Here is a 22,372-nt window from a genome sequence, read left to right as displayed (position 1 = left end):
GGTAACATGACCGCGGTTCGCAGAGGACCGGTTGCGCAAACTCTGCGAACCACGGCCATGGCTAAACGGAGTGCGGCGAAAACTGGGAGAAAGCTCCAGGAAGCATTAGTATATGGTGATATATGATTAAATCTACATACCTCGGTTGTCCGGAAACAGAGTATTTGTATAACCTGTGAAGAAGATGATTGGAAATTATATAACCTACTAATTGCGTATATTACGTTGGATGGATCACAATATGACGACCGGCTATGATTTATGGACATGATATGAAACATGAATGGAATATTAGCTAGGAATGATTTTAAAGCAGTTAGATTTCAATTATGGAAGAAAACTCAGACACAGAAGCCTCGGACGCGGAGCTACCAGGTCCCGGGAGCTCCGTGACGGATTTATCCGTTCATCAGGGGACCTCTAATGATGACTTGGCTGCGAATAAGGTACTGATTATGATTAATGCACCGCTACATACGGGAGGTGAACCTTGCCCAATTTGTAGCTTGAAACAATTAAATTTCATTTTTTTAACACTACGGGACCTGGCAACTCATATTGAGAGACACCACCTGTTGGATAATATCCGATGGAAATGTAGAGTATGCAACAGGTCTTTTACTAGAGTGCATGGATGGGAATGCCACATCCAGAAATGTACAGGGGTACAAGAAGAAACGGAAAAGGTGCATAAATGTACGGTGTGTGGTGCGTCCTTTGAAAAACCAGTAGGTCTCTCAATGCATCAAAAGCATAGACATCCGCAAGTGAGAAATGAAAAACGTAAAGCGGCGGCGGAAAAACCAAAGAAAACTCCTGGAAGGAAATTAATTACATGGACTGAAGAGGAAGTATCCTTATTAGTAAGCTTGGAGGAACGCTTCGCAAATTGCAAACAGCCTAATGCTAAAATGAAGGAATTTTTCCCAAATAAAAGTGTAAAACAAATTAGTAGCAAGCGAAGTGATTTAGTCAGAAGGAAGAAACGTCAAGACAATAGATTAGAAGAGAATGTAAATATAGATGAACGAGAGCATAGGAATGAACATAATACCAATGTAACTGAGATGGAAGCGAATGAACAAATTGAAACAGTAACGAATGAATTAGAACGGACAGAGAATAGGTCACAGGAAGATACAGTAAATGTAAATAACGAAGAAAACTTAAATGAGGATGCTATAACTGTGAACGAACCCGAACTAATGAGTATAAATTGGATAAATTGGCTAAATGAAGTCTTACAGGCTCCAAGTGAAATTCCAGAATCAATAACTGATATTTACAAAAAATTGCTACTAATAGGAAGAAATCTTGAATCGCAATCTACAGAAGTGCCAAATGAAATAGATGATTTTATTGAAAATATACTAATTCCGTTCCTAAACACCGTTAAAAATAGTGAAAATAATGGTGAGAATAAAAGCAAAAGTAAAAGTCATAGAAATACAAATAAAAACACGAATAATGGTAAGTTAAATAACAAACAAGAGAATAACTACAATAATAGAGGAAAAGATTCTAGAAATATGAACGAAAATGGAGATGAATCGAGTAAAAACTATCATAAAAGAAATACCGCTAAAAGGACATGCAATAATACAAGTAAGAATAAAAACAGATATAATAATAGAACAAAAAAAAACGTTACTCATATGCAAGGTGTCAGGATTTATATAAAGAATGCCCCAAAAAATTAGCAGATGTTGCAATAAACGGTGACTTTAGTGTATTGGAGCCGCCACATGTCCTTCCCTTAGCAATGGATATTAAAAATCTATATAAAAACCTATGGGGTACACCTGGACCAAACCTTGAAAACGAGATATCGAATAACCCGATAGCTACGTATGAAATGCTAAAACCAATAACTTCGGAAGAAGTTCGAAAGAAGATAAACAAGCTGTCAAAGAAATCTGCGGCTGGATTTGATGGTTTACAAAAGAGGCATTTAGAAAGAAACGGCACAGATTTAATTCTAGCTACATTATACAATATCCTTATTTATAAAAGTTACTATCCTAAGAGCTGGAAAACTAACCGTGCGACCTTAATTCCAAAATACGGGCAAGACTTAAATAGTGTTAAAAATTGGAGACCAATTACAGTAAGTTCCATATTAAGCCGTATTTTTTCAGCATTAATAGATACCAGACTACGAGGTATAATCGTACAAAATCCACGACAAAAAGTATTTACGGCTGAAAACGGGTGTATGAATAATGTTACGCTATTAAACAAAGCTATCAAGCTAGCTAAATATATAAATGGTGGCGTGATAACGGTGTTGGATATTTCAAAAGCCTTTGATACCATCCCACACCAAATGGTACGAGATAGCTTATTTAAAAAAGGCGTCCCTATGATACTCTGTGATTTGGTGCAAAATATGTATACCGATGGCATAACGCGGATAAAAACGCGGAATGGACACGTAGGTATCCAGTTGAAAAGGAGGGTAAAACAGGGTGATCCTCTATCACCGTTATTATTTACTCTATTGTAACGACCCGATAATCAAGCGCAATATCTTTTTGTTTTCATTTTCTTTATTGTAATTAATTTTTATATTTCATACAAGGTGTTCTATTTTATTTCTATTGTTAATTAGTGTATAAAATTTTTGTAATAAATGTTTTCATTTTTCGTCGATAACCGAGTCTGTTAAATTCATCGATAAAAGTTTAGTCGATAAGTCAGACGGTAAAACAGTTTACCGATAAATTATCGACGTCTGACCGCGCACGCGCCAGCGCAACCCCAGTGAACACATAGTGGGGTAGAATTCTAGAGCGGGCATGCTGGACTACCACGTGATGGGAAAAACCCAGCTACTCCAAGAACTCTATGCGGAAAAAAAGTGCCGACTCAGCAAGATCTGAGTATAAATAGAGGCGTTCCGCACAGTTTCATCGCAGATCTTCTCAGGCCTCGGTCTGAAGCAGACAATACTCTGAACAGTAGAGAAAAGCTTGCGCTGAACTGTTTAGGCAGCGATAGAGCGCGAGTTACAGCTATTTCCTACTCTTCCACTGGTGGCGTGCAGTACCGCAAATCAGTGGACCTCCTATCCGCGGTTCGCAACGTGTTACACAGGTGTTACGCTAAGCCTACATTTAAGTGTAAAGAGCTAGCGAGGAGCGGAGCTCCTTGAACGGCCTGCGATTAACACAGCTCTGGTATAACCAGAAACCGATTGCGACCCATAGGAAAGGTTAACTGGATTCTAGTAGACTAGCACAAACCTCTGGAATTTAGTTTCCATAATCATTGTTGAAAACCAAACAGAGTATTGACTGTACAGGAAGACCACGCCGCATTCGCGTTAGCGCTATCGATTATTACAATTATTAATTTCTATTTACATATATCAATTACTAATTACATATTTTTAATTGTATTCCCAATCTAGGGCGAACTAATTATAATTTCTTATTGTATTCCAATTTCTAGCCGCACTTATTGTGATACTAGCGATTTTCTTTTATATTATATTTCAATTCACTTACCTTTTATTCTTGAATAAACATATTTTCATTCGGTTTCTGGCACATTGGTGTTTGGATTTCACTCCTTAACCGCAAACCACACGAACCTATAATCCCTATAACACAGAATACGAGTCGCCTTCTAAGGGAACCGCTCTCCCTACAAGTCGGTGCAGTGACGTACTCACTCTGGGTCGTTACACTATGTATAGATGAAATGTTGGAACACTTACAAAATAGTACAATAGACCTTAATACTAACACTATAAATAATAATAAAATAGCAGTTTTAGCGTTTGCTGACGATACTGTCTTATTAGGAGCAAACAATATCGAGACACGATATCAATTAGATTATGTACATAGTTATTTAAAAAAATTAGGAATGTCGCTATCACCATCGAAATGCTTAGCTTTTGAAATAAAACCTCACGGTGATACATGGTATACGGTCGACCCATGCTTAATCGTTGCTGGGGATAAAATACCCATTGCGAATCCAGAAACTACCTTTAAATACTTAGGAGCAAAAATCGGACCTTGGAAGGGCCTAGAAAGCGGTATAGTAATCCCGGATATTATTTGTATTATAAAAAGAATCCGTAAAATGTCTTTAAAGCCATACTAAAAAGTAGAGATTGTTACCTCCTACATTATTCCTAAACTTATATATGGCCTTTTAATTTATCCGCCGGGAGAATCTACATTAAAATTATTGGACTCCGAAATTAGACAACAACTAAAAGAGATTCTACACCTTACACCATCCGCAACAATAAATTTATTTTATACCAGGAAAGCTAGTGGAGGATTAGGAGTCCCTAGATTGGAGCATATTGTCAAATTAGGTGTACTAAAAAACGCAATTAAAATGCAAACGTCAACGGACATAGCAGTGAGAGATGCCATTGTTACGTTGCGCGACGCGCGAGAGGCGAGCGCGCAACGCAAAAAGAAAGTAGGTGTTAAACTGATTAATTAAGATTGAAAGACGATGAGAAAGGTCTCACTGCCACCAGCCCCGACCGCGTATGACGCATTAACGTCCTCTACGATCGGAACAATTTTAAAAGACGGAAATTTAGGTATTTATTCCCGTTGGATTCGTCAGTATTCTAGGTCCCGTACGGATCCCTCCTTGAAACGTTGTGTTGGTGTGCGTGGATTTGATGTAAGAAAAGGTGTTATAATTCAAGAAATAAAATAAACTGGTTAGTGTGCAAAAATGAGATGTAATTCAAAGAAATTATTGCAGCTAACAAGGAAAATGATTTTTAACTGATGACTGAATTAATACTGATAAATGTAATCTGATAAGTAGCTGAATTTGGATATGAACAGTTATGATTTACAAAGGTAAAGATGCTTAACCTATTGTATAATAGTGACTATCGTTTGATTGAAAATCGATTAAAATGTAAATAGCCTTTGATTTGAATCGAGATGTATTAACATAAGTTGTAGACGCAAATATGGTTTATTCCCGAGCGACTATCTCGACAAATCAGAAATTGGCGAAATAGCGGATTCAATCCGCGAGGGTACGACTTGAATGAAGAGACTCTTATAACTCGAAGGCTTTGCAAGTCGTCCCTTGATTACAGCTCGTAGTCGAGACAATCGTTTCGGAAAAATCACGATAGCGGAAAATACGGAAAATATATATATAAATTGGTACCTGAGTATGAAAACGAGACGATCTAAAATGAAGAGACTCTTATAACCCGAAGGCTTAATAGATCGCCCGTTTTGCCTTATTGAAACCGTATTTCAAATGCCGTGCTCGAAGAATTAGAATTTGACAGGCTTACCGTGAAAATGTAGAGTATAATATACGATAATAAATCGCTTGAAATCGCTATTTGTTCTTTGAATAATCGCTGATGAATCTGGAACACCAAGACAGATGATGAAGCTGATGTCGCACGAACACTTGTCGCGCACCCGATTGCCCTTTTATTGCGAATATGAAGTTAACTAGACGTTAGAAAAGACGATTACAAAATTTTCGGAAAATTTTAGTATTATTAAACGCGAATGAATTTAAATCGTAAATTACGCGATCAAACGGATTAAAAGAAAGAGAAATGATAGGATTTTAATAGTATGAAAAGCTTAACGTGCGCGTCACTGAGTCTTTGCCGCGTATTCGCGAAATTCACCCTCGCGACACTCTGCCTACGAATAGGACTTGCCGCGCAGCTAATTTACACAAAGTACTTCGACAACTCTTTCTCTGGACGCACGGGCTCCCGTCACGTACTTACACGATTGTTCGACGAAGAGTGATCAGAATCGATCGCGATCCTGGCCGGAAGGGCCCGTCGCGAGGACGATGTCCTGCGTGGGGACGTTCCAACAAATCATAGCGCGTGACGACAGCTTCGCGCGCGTCGTTATTGGTTGAAGACGCGTGCTAGCTAAATTCCTCTAGACTATGTTCTTTCTCTCTCTCTTGGTGTTCCATCTCTGTCTAACGGCTTTTCGGTGTTTCTACGCCGTAGAATTTCTGGAATATTCCATTCTCGCTTATAATTCCAATATCAGATATTAACGATGCGATTAACGACTAATAGTTTAACTAATAGTTAAATCAGAACTGTTAGACAATAAAAATGCGAATAGTTAAGAATATGGGTGTTATGTTTAAATAATCGATCGGCGATCACGAGATTCCCCGATTAACAATTGGCGGTTTCGTAATTATTTGTTCGTAGGTAGTGGACTCGCAACACGAATTTCGCTGGGACGCACGTTGTAAAGCATTCGATGTTCAAAACCAATCTTCGATTATTCAATATATTCATCGTCTTTGATTATTAAGTCGAATATTCGTTATTACATTAGGAGCGTTGTTAGTTCGAGAACGTTCTTGCTATTCGAAAATTACTGTTGGGTCTTGGTTTCAGGCAAATTCTCGGAATTCGATACAAAGAGTTTTATTGCCCCGTTCGACCCTTCGCCCCTAAACAGTCTTCGAACGCTTACTAACGCTTGCTTGCGAGGGTTCTCATTCCTCATTCTATCTTTCACCCAAATATTCAAATTAATAGTTCATTTCGCGTTTCCATTCCAGCACTCATTTCATGCATACGATCGGATTAGGGACCGACTGGCGCCCACGCGTGAATAAGAGAAGGGTAACGGTTGAAAATTGAGAGTTAAATTAATCTTTACGCTTTTGCGCAGTTAACTTGAGGAGACCCCTATAATGCGAAGCACTGGCTAACTGCGCAGCGAACGCTGTTTATGATACCTCTTCTCGGTCGAACCCGAGTTTTTATCTAGTTCGAAATCTGTTACTACGCAGTTGAGCACGACGATAGTTTAAAGGAGGGGTAATAATTAAAGAAAAGAATTAAGAAATGTAAAGAGAATAAAGGATAGAAAAGACAAAATAGAATAATTATAAACTCAAACTCTTCCCTGTGCATTTCCCACATGAAGAAGTCTCTTATAACCCGAAGGCTTGATGAGAAAACACAGAGTCGAGGAGAAAATTGAGAAAGGTGAAGCAGTAATTCGCCCTCCTCACGTCCCTTACATGAGGAGACTCCTATAACCCGATGGCTTGATAAGGGAACGTGAGGCGGACAAATTTGTAAAATTTTCCAGACGTGACACCATAAAGGACAGCTCCACAGACAAAAAATTAAAATCTATTGCAAACTCCCTAAGGATAAATTGGCCACTAACTCTAGAGGATATTGAAGCAGCCCGTAGGAGGTTAAAGAAGCAAGCAAGTAAAGACTGGAGTTAACTGCGTATCCAAGGTCAAGGGGTAAGTGCTTTTTATCAAGAACCAATTGCAAATAAATGGCTCAGATATCCGACTTTACTTAAGGCTTCCAGGTTTATAGATGCGCTACGTTTGCGAACTAACACATTTGGTACAAAAGTGGTACTGAGTAAAGCAAAGAAAGGCATAGATATAATGTGTAGAAGGTGCCACTCTCAACCAGAAACTCCAGGTCATGTACTTTTTTGGGATGTGACGGTTTATCCCCGCCGGTGGGTGCTGACTCAGTCGGTTGGCCGGGGGACTCGAGAATGAGTGAGGCGAGTGTGTGTGTATAAACGATAGGTTTTATTCTACGTGTCTATATTTACAAGATATACAGGATACTTAACCTATGGCCCTGAGCTTCCTCTCAGTTTAATCGTACTTATCTCTAACGGCTTACGGCTACGTGGCTTATACCTACGGCTTATAACTACGGTTACGGCTTATACCTACGGTCAACGGTGCGGCGCGGTTCGGCGCGGTCACGGTCCGGCGGTCCGGTTCGGCGCGGTCACGGTCCGGCAGCCCGGTTCGGCGCGGTCACGGTCCGGCGGTCCGGTTCGGCGCGGTCACGGTCCGGCAGCCCGGTTCGGCGCGGTCACGGTCCGGCGCACAGTGGCGAGAATCGCCGATAACGTGGACAAAAGTCAAAAAATGAAAATCGGAATTCTTGAAATCTGTTTAATGGAACTTGTTCATAAGGAATGTGTGCATAATGTTCTGACACTTTTAATGATTTTATCATTACCATTTAGCAGATATGAACCTTCAAAGTTGATGATTTTGTGAAGTCAGTTTCATCGGGCAAAGTTTAACATAATGCTGTTCATTATTTTTTAACTATTATGTTCTTTCGCTAATATTGCCACTTTATATGATCCTTTTTGAATATAATTATGTAATTTGCACAACAAAATGTTTATTTTTAACTGTGATATAGGACGAAATAGAAAGAATGGACATATTTAATGTTTATGTATGGTAAAAGTTGTGTTCTACACAGATCTACACGTTCAAATTAGGCTTAAATTAAAGCTGGAAGTTTCCTGAATAAGGATCTGTAAAAATATCTTGCGGTAATTTGCGGTTTTCTGAGTTATTCATATTTTTGTGCACACGCGCACCCTATTAGCGTACATGACACGTACGGACCAGTCAAGTTATAAAGGTATTTAGCACTGCTTTTTGCAGCTGTTTACAGAAACTCCCTTTCTTCTTTCACTCAAATTTTCAGGGGAGGAAAGTTAGTTACACACAGTGACGAATTTGCCCAAAATCGTGGAGAAACTTAATATTTTAAAATGTGAGGTAAATTAATGAAATAAATTACAATATTACAGTTGTGGAAGCATAATAATATACTTTTTTAATGAAAAATATTGTATGTTTATATAGTGTGACTTTAAAGTTTTTTATGTATGAGGATGGTATGGCCGAAAAAAGGAAAAACATATCTGCGAGATGTAATTCAATTTTTCGATATTGCTAATATCAACGAATTTGAAGAAGAAGAAGAAGAAGAAGAAGAAGAAGGATGATGATGAGAAGAAGAAGCAGAAAAATAAGAAGAAGAAGTAGAAGAAGTAGAAGATGAACAGGAAAGTAACTTAGAATAATTTATGTATATAAGTATGTTTATCAGTAAATATTATCTATTTTGTATATATTAATGTATATATGTATTATATTGTGCATTTCTTTTCATTTTTTTAATATTACACGTATAAAAAAAGTTGTGCGATTCTAATTAACAATTTAAATGTAACTTTCAAGTCACACTATATAAAAATAAAATATTTTTCATTAGAAACATATAGTATTATCCTTCCGCAATTATAATATTGTAATTTATTTGATTAATTTACCTCACATTTTAAGATATTAATTTTGTCCACGTTTTCGGCGATTCTCGCCACTGTGCGGCGGTTCGGTATGATGGCAGGAGTGCTAGGCAGTTGCGGAGTCGATGTCACATCTGGGGCGAACGGTCTCGTTCGTCCCGACAGTAGGGAGACCGTGGCTCCGGCGGACACCCGGCGAGCGTATGGTCCACCCGGCGGTCAGGAAGCCGTCTGGGGTATCCCCGACAGTGGCTGGTGGAACAGTGATACCTTCGGCGGCGGTAGCAAACGCGTCTCGTCGCCGAACACTGCTGGAGGAAAGAGTGTAAGGCAATAGCAAAAATAAAGATCAGTCTCGCTGTGTCGCATTCGGTGGGATACGCTCGGAGAACCGATCTGGCTTTAGTCGGCTCGCGCCGCGGTATATCAATCCTCGCGGGGCCGTTAGCCTCGCGGGTTCGCGATCCGCGCGGTCGCCACCTGGTGCCGGCGTCGGCACTAGGCGCGAGTCGGCGGTGGTACGGTTGCGGGCCCGCAGGGGCTCGTGAGTTCGCGGCCTCTATGTATATCCTTACAGCGCTTATGTACTTATACAAAAGGACTACGTATTAGACGACATGATGACATAAAAAACTTTTATCAAAACAATTGGCAGCAAAAAACGAGGTAATTATAGAACCTTCTTTAGTTGTACAAGGAGAACTCCAAAAACCTGACCTCATAATAAAAAATGAGAAGGAGGTGTTCGTAGACGACGTTACAGTCCGCTATGAACATAAAGAGTATCTCAAAAATGCTGCAATGGAGAAAATTGAGAAATATACGAATTGTCTCACTATCCTAAAAAAGAATTACCACATCAAGGAAGGTAAAGTGCTGCCTGTTGTTTTTGGTTGCAGAGGCGCCCTCCCAGAAAAAACAAAACAAGACCTAAAAATTCTGGGCATAAATAAAGGTGATTTATTAACCATATCCTTAATCGCCCTAAGATCATCGGTGGAACTGGCCAATATCTACATTAATTACAATTAATTACTGAGTAATATGATTTATATAACTCATATTGAGTTAATCATAGAAATCCTACGCTACCTTCCTTTTTTTTTCTTCCTTGCCTTCTCTCTTTCCCTCCGTCTCTCTTTCTTTTCTTCTTTCTTTCTTCTTATATATTCCTGATACACATGCATACATATATGTTATACATATATGCCCAATATACCTGAACCATCTATTTAATCTACCTGTCAAACTAGAATGATCGATTGTTCTATGATTAAGTTGATCTACAGGTAACATTGTTTATTGATCCACGGAGTATTTCATCTATATTACCTTTATTGTTTAATTATCGGAGGAGACTAATTTCCTATATATATTATTTATTTAGCAAATTTGAGGCTAAAATTTTATATATTATTTGAGGCTAATACTTTACATATACATATTTAGCAAAATGAGGCTATTACGTTATACAGCTGTTGTCACAACAGCATAATTAAACGTATATAAATAACCATACGAGATGGTATATTCTCGGAAGTGTATTCCAATGTAAAGGTGAATATAGGATATAGCCAAATGCCTCGTCATCTAATTAGTGACGCGCATGAATGGATTAACGAGATTCCCTTCTGTCCCTATCTACATTCTAGCGAAACCACTGCCAAGGGAACGAGCTTGGAAAAATTAGCGAGGAAACAAGACCCTGTTGAGCTTGACTCTAGTCTGGCATTGTAAGGAGACATAAGAGGTGTAGCATAAGTGGGAGATTTTATATCGCCGGTAAAATACCACTACTTTCATAGTTTCTTTACTTACTCGGTTAGGCGGAGCGCGTGCACCGTGGTTTCGACCCGGTTGTCACGGAATTCTAGAACCAAGCGTGCAAGAGTGGTGTGAGGCCTTGCGCCGATCGCCGATAATACTCCGGTGTAATCCGATTCGAGGACACTGCCAGGCTGGGAGTTTGACTGGGGCGGTACATATGTCAAAACATAACGCAAGTGTCCTAAGGCCAGCTCAGCGAGGACAGAAACCTCGCGTAGAGCAAAAGGGCAAAAGCTGGCTTGATCTCGATGTTCAGTACGCATAGAGACCGCGAAAGCACGGCTTATCGACTCTTTTGGCTTGAAGAGTTTTCAGCAAGAAGTGTCAGAAAAGTTATCACAGGGATAACTGACTTGTGGTAGCCAAGCGACGTCGCTTTTTGATCCTTCGATGTCGGCTCTTCCTATCATTGCGAAGCAGAATTCGCCAAGCGTCGGATTGTTCACCCGCCAACAGGGAACGTGAGCTGGATTTAGACCGTCGTGAGATAGATTAGTTTTACCCTACTGATGACTAGTCGTTGCGATAGTAATCCTGCTCAGTACGAGAGGAACCGCAGGTTCGGACATTTGGTTGACGCACTCGGTCGAGCGGCCGGTGGTGCGAAGCTACCATCCGTGGGATTATGCCTGAACCCCTCTGAGGCCGTATCTTTTCTAGACAAAGGTGGCAACGATATTTCTAGGAGTCTCGTGTGGGTCGAAGGGCTCAAAACAATGTGACATTACTAGGTGGCCGGCCCTCGCGACCGGTCATCGCACGGGCCCCAGTTTGCTGTACGGGCGTCATCGGATTCGTCGTCGGGATTTAGCCGAACGACTGCCGCGGCGCTCTAACGGTCGATCATGGGTACTCCGAGTTCGACGTCGAGACTCGGAACCATCTGTACACGACTTAGGTACCTGGCGGGGTGTTGTACTCGGTAGAGCAGTTACCACGCTGCGATCTGTTGAGACTCAGCCCTATGTTTGGGGATTCGTCTTGTCGGTTAGACGAGGCCCCAGTAGTAAAATACGCACCGAGAGGAACGAGTGCGAATACGGAAAGAAAGAGATTTTAGAAAGAAAGAGAATAATAATAATAGAGATTTATATATTATAAATCATATATATATACACGAATCTCGAAGAAATTGTGAAATTGGTGAAGGTTGGATGTTATATTTCCGGCTTTCAGGCATTGCTCTTTTTTTTTTTTAATCGAAAAGCAATACGCGGCTGGAACTTTGAAAAATTTCGAGGCAAAGCAATACGCGGCTGGAACTTTGAAAAATTTCGGGGCAAAGCAATACGCCGCTAGAACTTGGAGAAATTTCGAGCCAAAGTAACACACGCTGCTCTGGCACTTTGAAAAATTTCGAGGCAAAGCAATACGCCGCTAGAACTTGGAAAAATTTCGAGTCAAAGTAACACACGCTGCTCTGGCACTTTGAAAAATTTCGGGGTAAAGCAATACGCCGCTGGAACTTGGAGAAAATATGTATTTTAATATTTTCGAATCATCGGTTCTGTACAGTAACTACATTGCCAAAAATATGAATAAAACCCATGATCTACATTGATCGTGATGAACATGTTTTTTTATTTTGGAGAGGTATACGTTCCTTTTCATAAGTGAGACTATCTTATTGCGAAAGTCGAAATCGCAGGCTCGCACGGCGATTTGCCCCCGTATACGCCTGGGCGTAAGCCCGTGCATCGCCGACCTAGCGGCCTGCCGACCGGTATTTAGAGAGAGGCACTTTGAAAGCAACACGCCGTTCGAACTTTGAAATATTTCGGAGCGCAACTAAAGTTCGATTTTTGGGCTAAATGGAGCGAAAATGTACATTTATATCATCACAGGCGTCAGTTTAATAGCGTTTAATGATGGATCACTCGTAAAAAATGTAAAAATAAGATTGTTAAAATTTTCGACTTATCGGTTCTGAGATACTTTTTGTGTCTTAAAAGATGGTAATTTTGCTTAATTATTTTACAAATGTACATTTATATTGTTATAGTCGTTTATTTGTTAATGTTTTATCGTTATAAAATGCAAAAATATCGTTTTAATTTTTTCATCTCGTCGGTTCTGGGCGGTTTCAAAATTATTAAAAATATTAATAAAACCCAAGATTTACATGAAAATGTGAATTTATTGTGTCGTGCATGTTAATTTATTAATTTTCGTGTATAGAACGTTATTAAATGAAAGGATGTGTTCGACGAATTTTCAGTCTAAGTTTTATCTCACACCGTTTCCGAGATATTTGCAGATATACCTCAAGGAATGGGGCGTCATGCACATATTCCGAGATATTTCTTCTTCTTGTTGTTCTTCTTCTGCACAGCTGCGCTGGAAGTGGCATTTACAGCTTAGAATAGTGCAGGGTTACCTCAAAGAAAGGGGCCACGGTGTTTCTTCATCTTTATAATGTTGGTACGGCGTCGGAACTTTGAAATATCTCGATATATCTCGAAAACTACGCATCTGATCAAAAAATGTCATACAACATGAATAGTAGGAAAATTAATTTCCTACAAAAAAGGTATCCAAACATTTTGCCATAGCTCGCACCGTTTCCGAGATATTTGCCTTTATAGTGTTGGTGCGGCTTCGGAACTTTGAAATATCTCGATATATCTCGAACACTACGGATCTGATCAAAAAATGGCATAGAACATAAATAGTAGGAAATTTAATTTCCTACAAAAAAGGTCTGAAATGCAAAGTGATATGAGGGAGTGGATCAGTATATTACATTATATCCGGTGTAGATATAGTAATACTGGTATTGTTTTTTAATGTATATTACATATCTAATTAAGATATAGTACTAATGATATTGTTATTAAATGTACATTCATCTGTAGGAAGGAGTTAGTATCACATTACATGTAATGTAGATATACTAATAATGATATTATTTTTAAACGTATATTACATATCTAACGCAGATATAGTATAAATGATATTGTTTTTAAATGTACATTGATCTGTAGTAAGGAATCAGTATATTTGTTCGAAAATGTAAATTCTACCGCCTTCACGCTGACCGCGGCAGCGCTCTGCCGCGCGACCGGCAGCCACCTTGGTTGCCGGTCAGGCCGACCAATGAGCACGTGTTACGTCAGCGAGAAGAAAGCCAACGGTTCTACCTGCGACGAAGCTGGTTGAGCGGCCATTATCGTTCTGTTTCCAGAAAATAAACTCAATCTCGACCATTCAATCTCGCCAAATAAACGCGTTTTTTGTTGCCAACAGCCCACGCGAACGCGTAAGCAACGAAACTCGTGAAATCCCCGAAAATTAATAAAATTCTCGTGGTGGCCACGTGTTGCGCCAACACGTAGCTTTTACACATCTCGACTCGAACTCGATTCTACGCGACGCGTGTGAATTGTAAGACAATCTCGAACTCAGCCAACGGCTTATATTGTTGAACGAACTCTCTGTACATAGTGTAAATACTCTTGTAAAATATACGTTGTGAATTGTTCAAACTCGATCTCTTTTCTCGTCTCACCGCCAATCCTACCAAACCGAACCGGCTTCTCGATCGCGAAAACTGTCGAACTCGATTTTCTACATTTTGTGGTCCTTCGAGCCGGATTGGCGGTGACGGGCCGTGCGTGACAACGACGTTGTGCGTGCATATTCAGTGCGAACTCAGTGATATTTTTGTGCGTCATGAGCGATAAGGAGGATAAATCCACCAAGGCAACGCCTCAACCCTCGAAGCCGGGCTCAAGAACGGCTTCACCGACGCCTCACTCTGCAACATCGCTGGCGGTGCCGACGGTACTTCCAGCCGAAGCGCCTCCACCAACGGTGGAGAAACGCGTGACACGCGCCTCCTCCCCGGTGGGTCTATCCGCTGAACTTGCCTTCAAGGCAAGGTCACATATCAGTCGGGTGGAAACATTGCGTAAAATAATGGACAAGATGCCAGAAATGTTAGACGAAACTTCACCGGAGGAGGTAAGCACGATTTCTGATCAAGTTGATGAAATTCACAAGGCGTTTCTCAAGGAATACGCCTACATGGAGGTAACCTAGCCAACTGGCCAGACCTCACACCCATACGTGGCCGACGGCTACTTCGAACTCGAGATGGGTGTGGTTGTCAAGGTACGACGTCGCCTCGGCAAATTCCGAGCAGTTTTCGCCAAACTCCGAGTGAAGCGCGGCGAGTCCCCGGTTCGACGAACACCTTCGAAGCTGCCCGATCTCAACCTGCCCGTCTTCATGGGCGATTGCACGCAGTGGACGGCATTCAGCGAGCTCTACGTCTGTTATCATCGACAACAAGGACATTTCAAACGTTGAACGTCTCCACTACTTACGAGCATGTCTGCGCGACGAACCGTTGCGACTGATATCCAATCTACCACTCACGGGAGATTCGTTTGCAGCTGCCTGGGAGCACCTTACACATCGCTGTGAGAATAAGAGAGTAATCATTTCCTCCTTTCTCGATAAACTCTATAAGCATCCTCCAATCCACCAGAGGACTGCCGTCGCTCTCCACGACGTGGCAGCAACGCTGCGGGATGTGAATACGTCCCCTCTCGCTCTCGCCAGCCTAGAGGAGCTGTGCAGGTGCACGCTGGTGTATAGGCTCTCGCAAAGCCTAGACAAATCGACTCGAGAAGCATGGGAAACGTCCATCGGCTCATCATCAGAGTTTTCAACACCGACGCAATTCGAAGCCTTCCTCACTGTCAAGGCACGCGCCCTTGAGAGGGCTGAGCCGTTGACGACGGCTCCAACTACAACAGCTGCACCGAAACCAAAGCCAGCTGGTCAACGACCAGCCTTAGAGGCACAGGCTGCTACAGTGGCACGCTCAATCTCGCACGCATACCCGTGTGATTGCTGCCAGGCCGATCATTTTTTGATATCGTGCAATCAATCTCGGGCAATGACCGTTCCAGAACGGAGACAGCTCATCGACAAACTGTCGTTGTGCCGAAATTGTTGTGGCCGACACGTCACGGCCAATTGCAAGTCGGTTCATCGCTGCAAGACTTGCGGACGTAACCACCACTCGCTACTCCACCTCAACACGACGCAGCCAAAGCCAACGGCTTCCACTGCAACCCAAGTTGAGGCGACGACGTCGTCCTCAACACAATCACAGTAAGAGGTAGGTGCAGTCGTCAACCACTCAATCTCGATCTCGACGGGTCAACGATCCAGTACAACTGCCAACACGAACGATCAACGATCAAGCTCGCTTGCGACGCAAGCCGAGCTAACGCTGTTAGCAACAGCACATGCACAAGTCATCACTTCATCCACGATCTACAACGCAAGGCTGCTCGTCGACTCCGGATCGGAGCTCAGCTTCGTTTCTGAAGATCTCGTCGAACAGCTGGGACTTCAACGCATACAATCTTCAATCTCCATCACTGGCATTAGTGGCAAGAAATCAACACAAACTCGAGGATTTGTATCACTACATTTACAATCTCTTTACAATACCTCATCTGTTTTGATACAAACTCACATATTACGAACTTTAATTACAACATTGCCATCTTCTGAGGCACCCAAGGAAGACTGGCCACATCTCAATCGTCTCAAGTTGGCAGATCCTGATTTCCACAAGTCAAGATCAATCGACATAATCATCGGTGCCGACAATTATGGACGAATTATCAAACCTAATTTAGTTAAAGGTTCGCCATCAATGCCAGTCGCCCAGCTCTCTATATTCGGATGGCTCGTCATTGGACCAGCAAGCACACATCAAGATCATGCTTACGCATCATTCAATGCATCAATCTCTCAAGACAGCGACGCTGCTCTGAGAGAATTGCTGACGAAATTTTGGGTTCAAGAGGAGCTTCCAACGGAAACAACATCTGAACTCACACCTGATGCACAAGAGTGTGAAAATCACTTTCTTGCAACGCATGGACGTGATGCTGCTGGACGATACGTGGTGCGTATTCCTCTTAAATCAAATACTAAAGCCCTGGGAAATTCTTACAGTACTGCTCGTTCCTGCCCGTAACGCACGCTTAACAAGCTCAGCAGGAATCCTGGGTACCGTGAACAATACCAACGGTTCATGACAGAATACGAGGACCTCGGTCACATGAAGAAGGCTTCTTCAATCTCGCCCAACGATACGTCAATCGACTATCTTCCTCCTCACGGAGTTTTCAAGCCTGACAGCGAAACAACAAAGCTGCGGGTTGTCTTCAATGGCTCAAGTCCAACAACAACTGGAATCTCTGTCAACGACATCATGCACACTGGTGCGAATCTTCTGCTCAACATCAACGACGTTTTGCTGTGGATTCGCCTTCACAAATGCATCTTCGCCACGGACGTCACAAAGATGTACCGTAAAGTACGAGTACATGAAGACGACTGGAATCTCCAACGGATACTGTGGATTGATGAGGAATCCAACGAAGTCCCATACACACTAACAACGGTCACCTACGGTACCAAAGCTGCACCATTTCTCGCTGTCAGAGCCCTGTTACAACTTGCAGAGGACGAGGGTCAACGCTACCCACTGGCAGTACCATCAATCAAATATGCAAGGTATGTCGACGACATATTTGGTGGTGCAGATTCTCTTGTTTCTTTAATTGAAATTGCTTCACAATTAACTGACTTGTGCAACGCGGGCGGTTTCTCTCTTGCAAAGTGGCATTCAAACGAAGCTGCTCTGCTTGAGGCCATCGTGCCTTGTAACAATCCTCAAGGCACTTCGATCTCACTAGACGACTGCAATACCAAAATTCTCGGATTGCGATGGAATACTGTCAACGATAGTATCACATTCACAACAAAATCTCACCACAATCTCAATTTCACAAAACGCCTTGTATTATCTGAAGTAGCACAGATATTTGATCCGCTTGGCTTTTTGTCACCAGTCATTATTCGAGTGAAGGTACTCCTGCAAGAATTATGGCTTCTCAATCTCCAATGGGATGATCCACTGCCATCCCATGTTACCATACGATAGATCGCGATCAGAGAAGATCTTACAAGTCTGGCCAGACTCTCAATACCAAGGTGGTTCAACACCCACAACAATTCTACAGTGGAATTACACGGCTTCTCTGACGCATCGCAACTCGCCATGGCAGCAGTAATTTACATTACTGTTTTCTCGTCGTCCACAGATCTCAAGGTGATGTCACTGGTGTGCTCCAAAACAAAGGTCGCACCTCTCAAAAAACTTACAATTCCGCGACTCGAACTCACAGCTGCGCTAATACTTGCAAAATTGCTAAAGTACGTTCAAGCTAATCTCAAGCTCAACATTGCTACAATTCACCTGTGGATGGATTCTCAAGTAACACTTACATGGATCAAATCTCACGCATCACGATGGAAAGACTACGTCAGGAATCGTGTAACACAAATTCAAGAATTGACGCAAACCGCAACTTGATGCACGTTCCTGGTACATCAAATCCTGTTGATTGCGCTTCAAGAGGACTAACAACTGCTCAGCTTGAACAACACGAGCTATGGTGGAGGGGACCACCATGGCTTTCAACTATTCAACGCAACGCATCTGACGACACTTGCCTGCAGGAGTGTCGACCAGGAATATCGCACGTATTAACGTGTCAAAAAATTTAATATCACTAGGACTTGATTCATAAATATTCTTCACTACACAAACTCTTTACTATTACCTCAGCCTGTTTCAGATTTGTCACCAAACTGAGGAAATCGACACCATCCACAACAAGCATCTCGAACTCGCCAGCTGATCTGGAAAGGGCCAAAATCTTCTGGATCAAGGCCACACAATTAGCCTACTTCGCAAACGAGCTCAAGATGATGGTCAACAATCAAACATTGCCATCATCGCATGTCTTCAGCCGACTGACTGCCTTCATCGACGATCAAGGGGTTATTCGAGTTGGAGGACGACTCTGCATCGCACCGTTGACCTACCAAGGTAAACACCCAGCCATACTTCCACGTCATTCACGTCTGTCTGAATTGATTGTAGATCACTCCCACAAAGCAACGCTTCATGGAGAGGCACAACTCACACTCGCTCACATCAGACAGACATACTGGATCATCGGTGGACGAGCTCCAGTTAAATCGTATATCCTGCGGTGTGTTGTGTGTGCTCGGCAGAGGGGGATCCGTGCCCATCAACTGATGGGCCAACTACCTCTCTCTCGGGTTACATCCTCACACCCATTATCTCATATCGGCGTAGACTACGCCGGTCCAATCACACTCAAGACGTGGAAAGGGCGAGGTGCGAAGACGCAGAAAGACTAGATCTGTGTCTTCGTTTGCATGACGACGTCTGCAGTTCATCTTGAAATGGTCACCGATTATACAATGAATGGATTCATTGCAACGTACCGACGATTCGTTGCAAGAAGAGGCATTCCAAACACAATCTTCTCCGATTGTGGGACGAACTTCATCGGAGCAGATACAGCACTGAAATCAATGGTCGTCGAGGGCACTCAAGACAATCAACGATTGGCCAAGCTGTTCGTCAACGATCAAACAACTTGGAATTTCAACCCTCCTGCAGCGCCGCACATGGGAGGAAAGTGGGAGGCGGTGGTCAAATCCGTCAAGTATCATCTACGACGAACGGTGAGTGACACTTTGCTCACCTATGAAGAATATACTACTCCTCTAAATCAGATTGAAGCAACGCTCAATTCACGACCACTGGAGCCTCTCACGGACGACCCCGACGATCTCTCAGTGCTGACACCCGCACACTTCCTCAATGGAAGACCCATCTCGACACTGCCTGAACCATCTGTCGAACAAGCTCAACTGTCACCGAGAGCAAGGTGGTATCTCATCCAGCAGAAGCTGCAACAATTCTGGAAGCGTTGGTCATCTCAACATCTTCAACGAATGCAATCGATCTCGAAATGGCATCACCCTTCCAACAACATCAACGTTGGATGTTTGGTGCTGTTGACCGACGAACGCTTCCCACCATGCAAGTGTCCTCTTGCTTGAGTGCTCGCAGTTCATCCTGGACCAGATGGACTGACGAGGGTCGTCGCGATCAAAACGGCCACCACAACACTAACTCGGCCAATTGCGAAGTTGGCTCTACCTCCTGTCACAGATACGAGCTCATCATCATCTTCTACGAGCTGCTGATGGCGGGCGGTATGTTCGAAAATGTAAATTCTGCCGCCTTCACGCGGACCGCGCAAGCACTCTGCCGCGCGACCGGCAGCCACCTTGGTTGCTGGTCAGGCCGAACAATGAGCACGGGTTACGTCAGCGAGAAGAAAGCCAACGGTTCTCGCTGCGACGAAGCTGGTTGAGCGGCCATCATTGTTCTGTTTCCAGAAAGGTTTACCACGTGCAATCACAGTTTCGGTTTCGATCGATCATAAGCTCAACCTCGACCATTCAAACTCGCCAAATAAACGCGTTTTTTGTTGCCAACGGCCCACGCGAACGCGTAAGCAACGAAACTTGTGAAATCCACGAAAAGTAATAAAATTCTCGTGGTGGCCACGTGTTGCGCTCATTAGTATATTACATTATAGCCAATAAAGATATAGTAATAATGATATTGTTGTTGAATATATATTACACATCTAATGCAGATATGGTAATAATGATATTGTTATTAAATGTACGGTGATGTATAGGAAGGAATCAGTATATTATACTATATCTAATGTAGATACAGTAATAATGATATTGTTGTTAAATGTATATTACATATCTAATGCAGATATGGTAACAATGATATTCTTATTAAATGTACATTGATCTGTAGGTGGGAATCGGTATATTACATTATATCTAATGCAGATATAGTAATAATAATATTGTTAATAAATGTTCATGGATCTGTCGGAATACATTAGTATATTACATTATAGCCAATGTGGATATACTAATCATGATATTGTTATTAAATGTATGTTACATATCTAATGCTGATATGGTAATAATCATATTGTTATTAAATGTTCATTGATCTGTAGGAGGGAATCAGTATTTATCAATATTTATGTTCTATGACATTTTTTGATCAGATATGTAGTTTTCGAGATATATCGAGATATTTCAAAGTTCCGACGCCGTACCAACATTATAAAGATGAAGAAACACCGTGGCCCCTTTCTTTGAGGTAACTCTGAACTATTCTAAGCTGTAAATGCCCCTTCCAGCGCAGCTGTGCCGAAGAAGAACAAGACGAAGAAGAAATATCTCGGAATATGTGCGTGACGCCCCTTTGCTTGAGGTAAATCTGCAAATATCTCGGAAACGGTGCGAGCTATGGCAAAATGTTGCGAGACCTTTTTTGTAGGAAATTAAATTTGCTACTATTTATGTTGTATGACATTTCTTGTTCAGATGCGTAGTTTTCGAGATATATCGAGATTCAAGTTTAAGCCAACAGAAGCTTGTTTTCATATGTCTTGTTTTTTTGCGGTTTGTTTGTTTGTTTGTTACGACTTGTTTGTACCCGATTAAGTAGACTACGACCCATAAGTGAAAGTTAGAGAGATAAAAGTCGAGAGAGCTCACGCAAGCGTCTTTTACTTTTTAACCGACTTCGAAAAGGAGGAGGTTACTCAATTCGATCAGTATGTATGTTTTTTTTTTTTTTTTTTTTTTTTGTGTGTGTGTTCACCGATTACTCCGAGATGGATGTACCAATCGGAACGAAACCTTTTACATCTTGTAGGGTATGTCTTCCGGTTGGTCCCATTGAAAAAAAATTTTTCATTTTTTCATTGTTATTGCAAAATACAGGAAGTTTTTAATGTCAAAATTGGACGATTTCAATGACCTTTTAATATGTTGTCGGGGATATGATTCTGAACAACTTTTTTATTATGCATAATTAACGGAAAGCTTTAGTTTCCGAGATATTCGTAAAAAACTATTGTTACTACTACATTGAATTCTACGTATGCCTACGTGTCTCTACCGGTGTATGAGTCAGCATACAGTCGTTGATTCTCTACTGTTTTTTGTATACATGTATACTCTCCAAGGCATGAACCGATTGCGATGAAACCTTTCACATTTCCGCGATACCTCACTTGCAAAAATTTATGCAATTTGTTATTGTTAATAACTATTGTTATAACTTGTATGGAACTTGTTATTGCTAAAAACTATCATTATTGCAAGTAACTAATAAGAACGGTAAACCACCCTACAAGTACGAGCATCCTACAAATACTGCTCGTTCCACTAAAAAGTGTGAAATAAAATAATTTTTAACAAAAAATACAACCGACTTCGAAATGCACTAAAAAGTATGAAATAATTTCTACTTCATTTATACAAATACCCAACAGCTATTAATAAAACCTATTTACTCGTTAAATAGTATACTAAATACATTTCAACCTTTTCGGAGGCGGCGCAAAACTAAACATATAATTTTTTCTTTGAAAAATAATAGGAATTTCATTATATCGTGTATCTTTACC

General features: G+C 41.5%; 2 protein-coding genes across 2 annotated transcripts; both read left to right on the top strand.

The window, feature by feature from the left end:
• Positions 1–329: 329 nt before the first annotated feature.
• On the top strand, positions 330–9,450 carry LOC123988840 (myb-like protein A). The gene is made up of 3 exons (XM_046289597.1): positions 330–1,605; positions 1,704–2,107; positions 9,151–9,450. The coding sequence occupies exons 1-3, from the start codon at positions 330–332 to the stop codon at positions 9,448–9,450; spliced, it is 1,980 nt and encodes a 659-aa protein (XP_046145553.1).
• A 5,162-nt stretch (positions 9,451–14,612) lies between these two features.
• On the top strand, positions 14,613–19,916 carry LOC114881846. Its single transcript, XM_046289596.1, has 7 exons — positions 14,613–14,972; positions 15,433–16,064; positions 16,125–16,921; positions 17,009–17,841; positions 17,917–18,188; positions 18,614–18,867; positions 19,366–19,916. The coding sequence occupies exons 1-7, from the start codon at positions 14,613–14,615 to the stop codon at positions 19,914–19,916; spliced, it is 3,699 nt and encodes a 1,232-aa protein (XP_046145552.1).
• Positions 19,917–22,372: the final 2,456 nt, after the last annotated feature.

Source organism: Osmia bicornis, unplaced genomic scaffold (assembly GCF_907164935.1).
Source record: "Osmia bicornis bicornis unplaced genomic scaffold, iOsmBic2.1, whole genome shotgun sequence".
Classification (NCBI taxonomy): Eukaryota; Metazoa; Arthropoda; class Insecta; order Hymenoptera; family Megachilidae; genus Osmia; species Osmia bicornis.
Note: the sequence above shows the minus strand (reverse complement) of the source record. Positions and strands in the feature narration are given on the sequence as shown.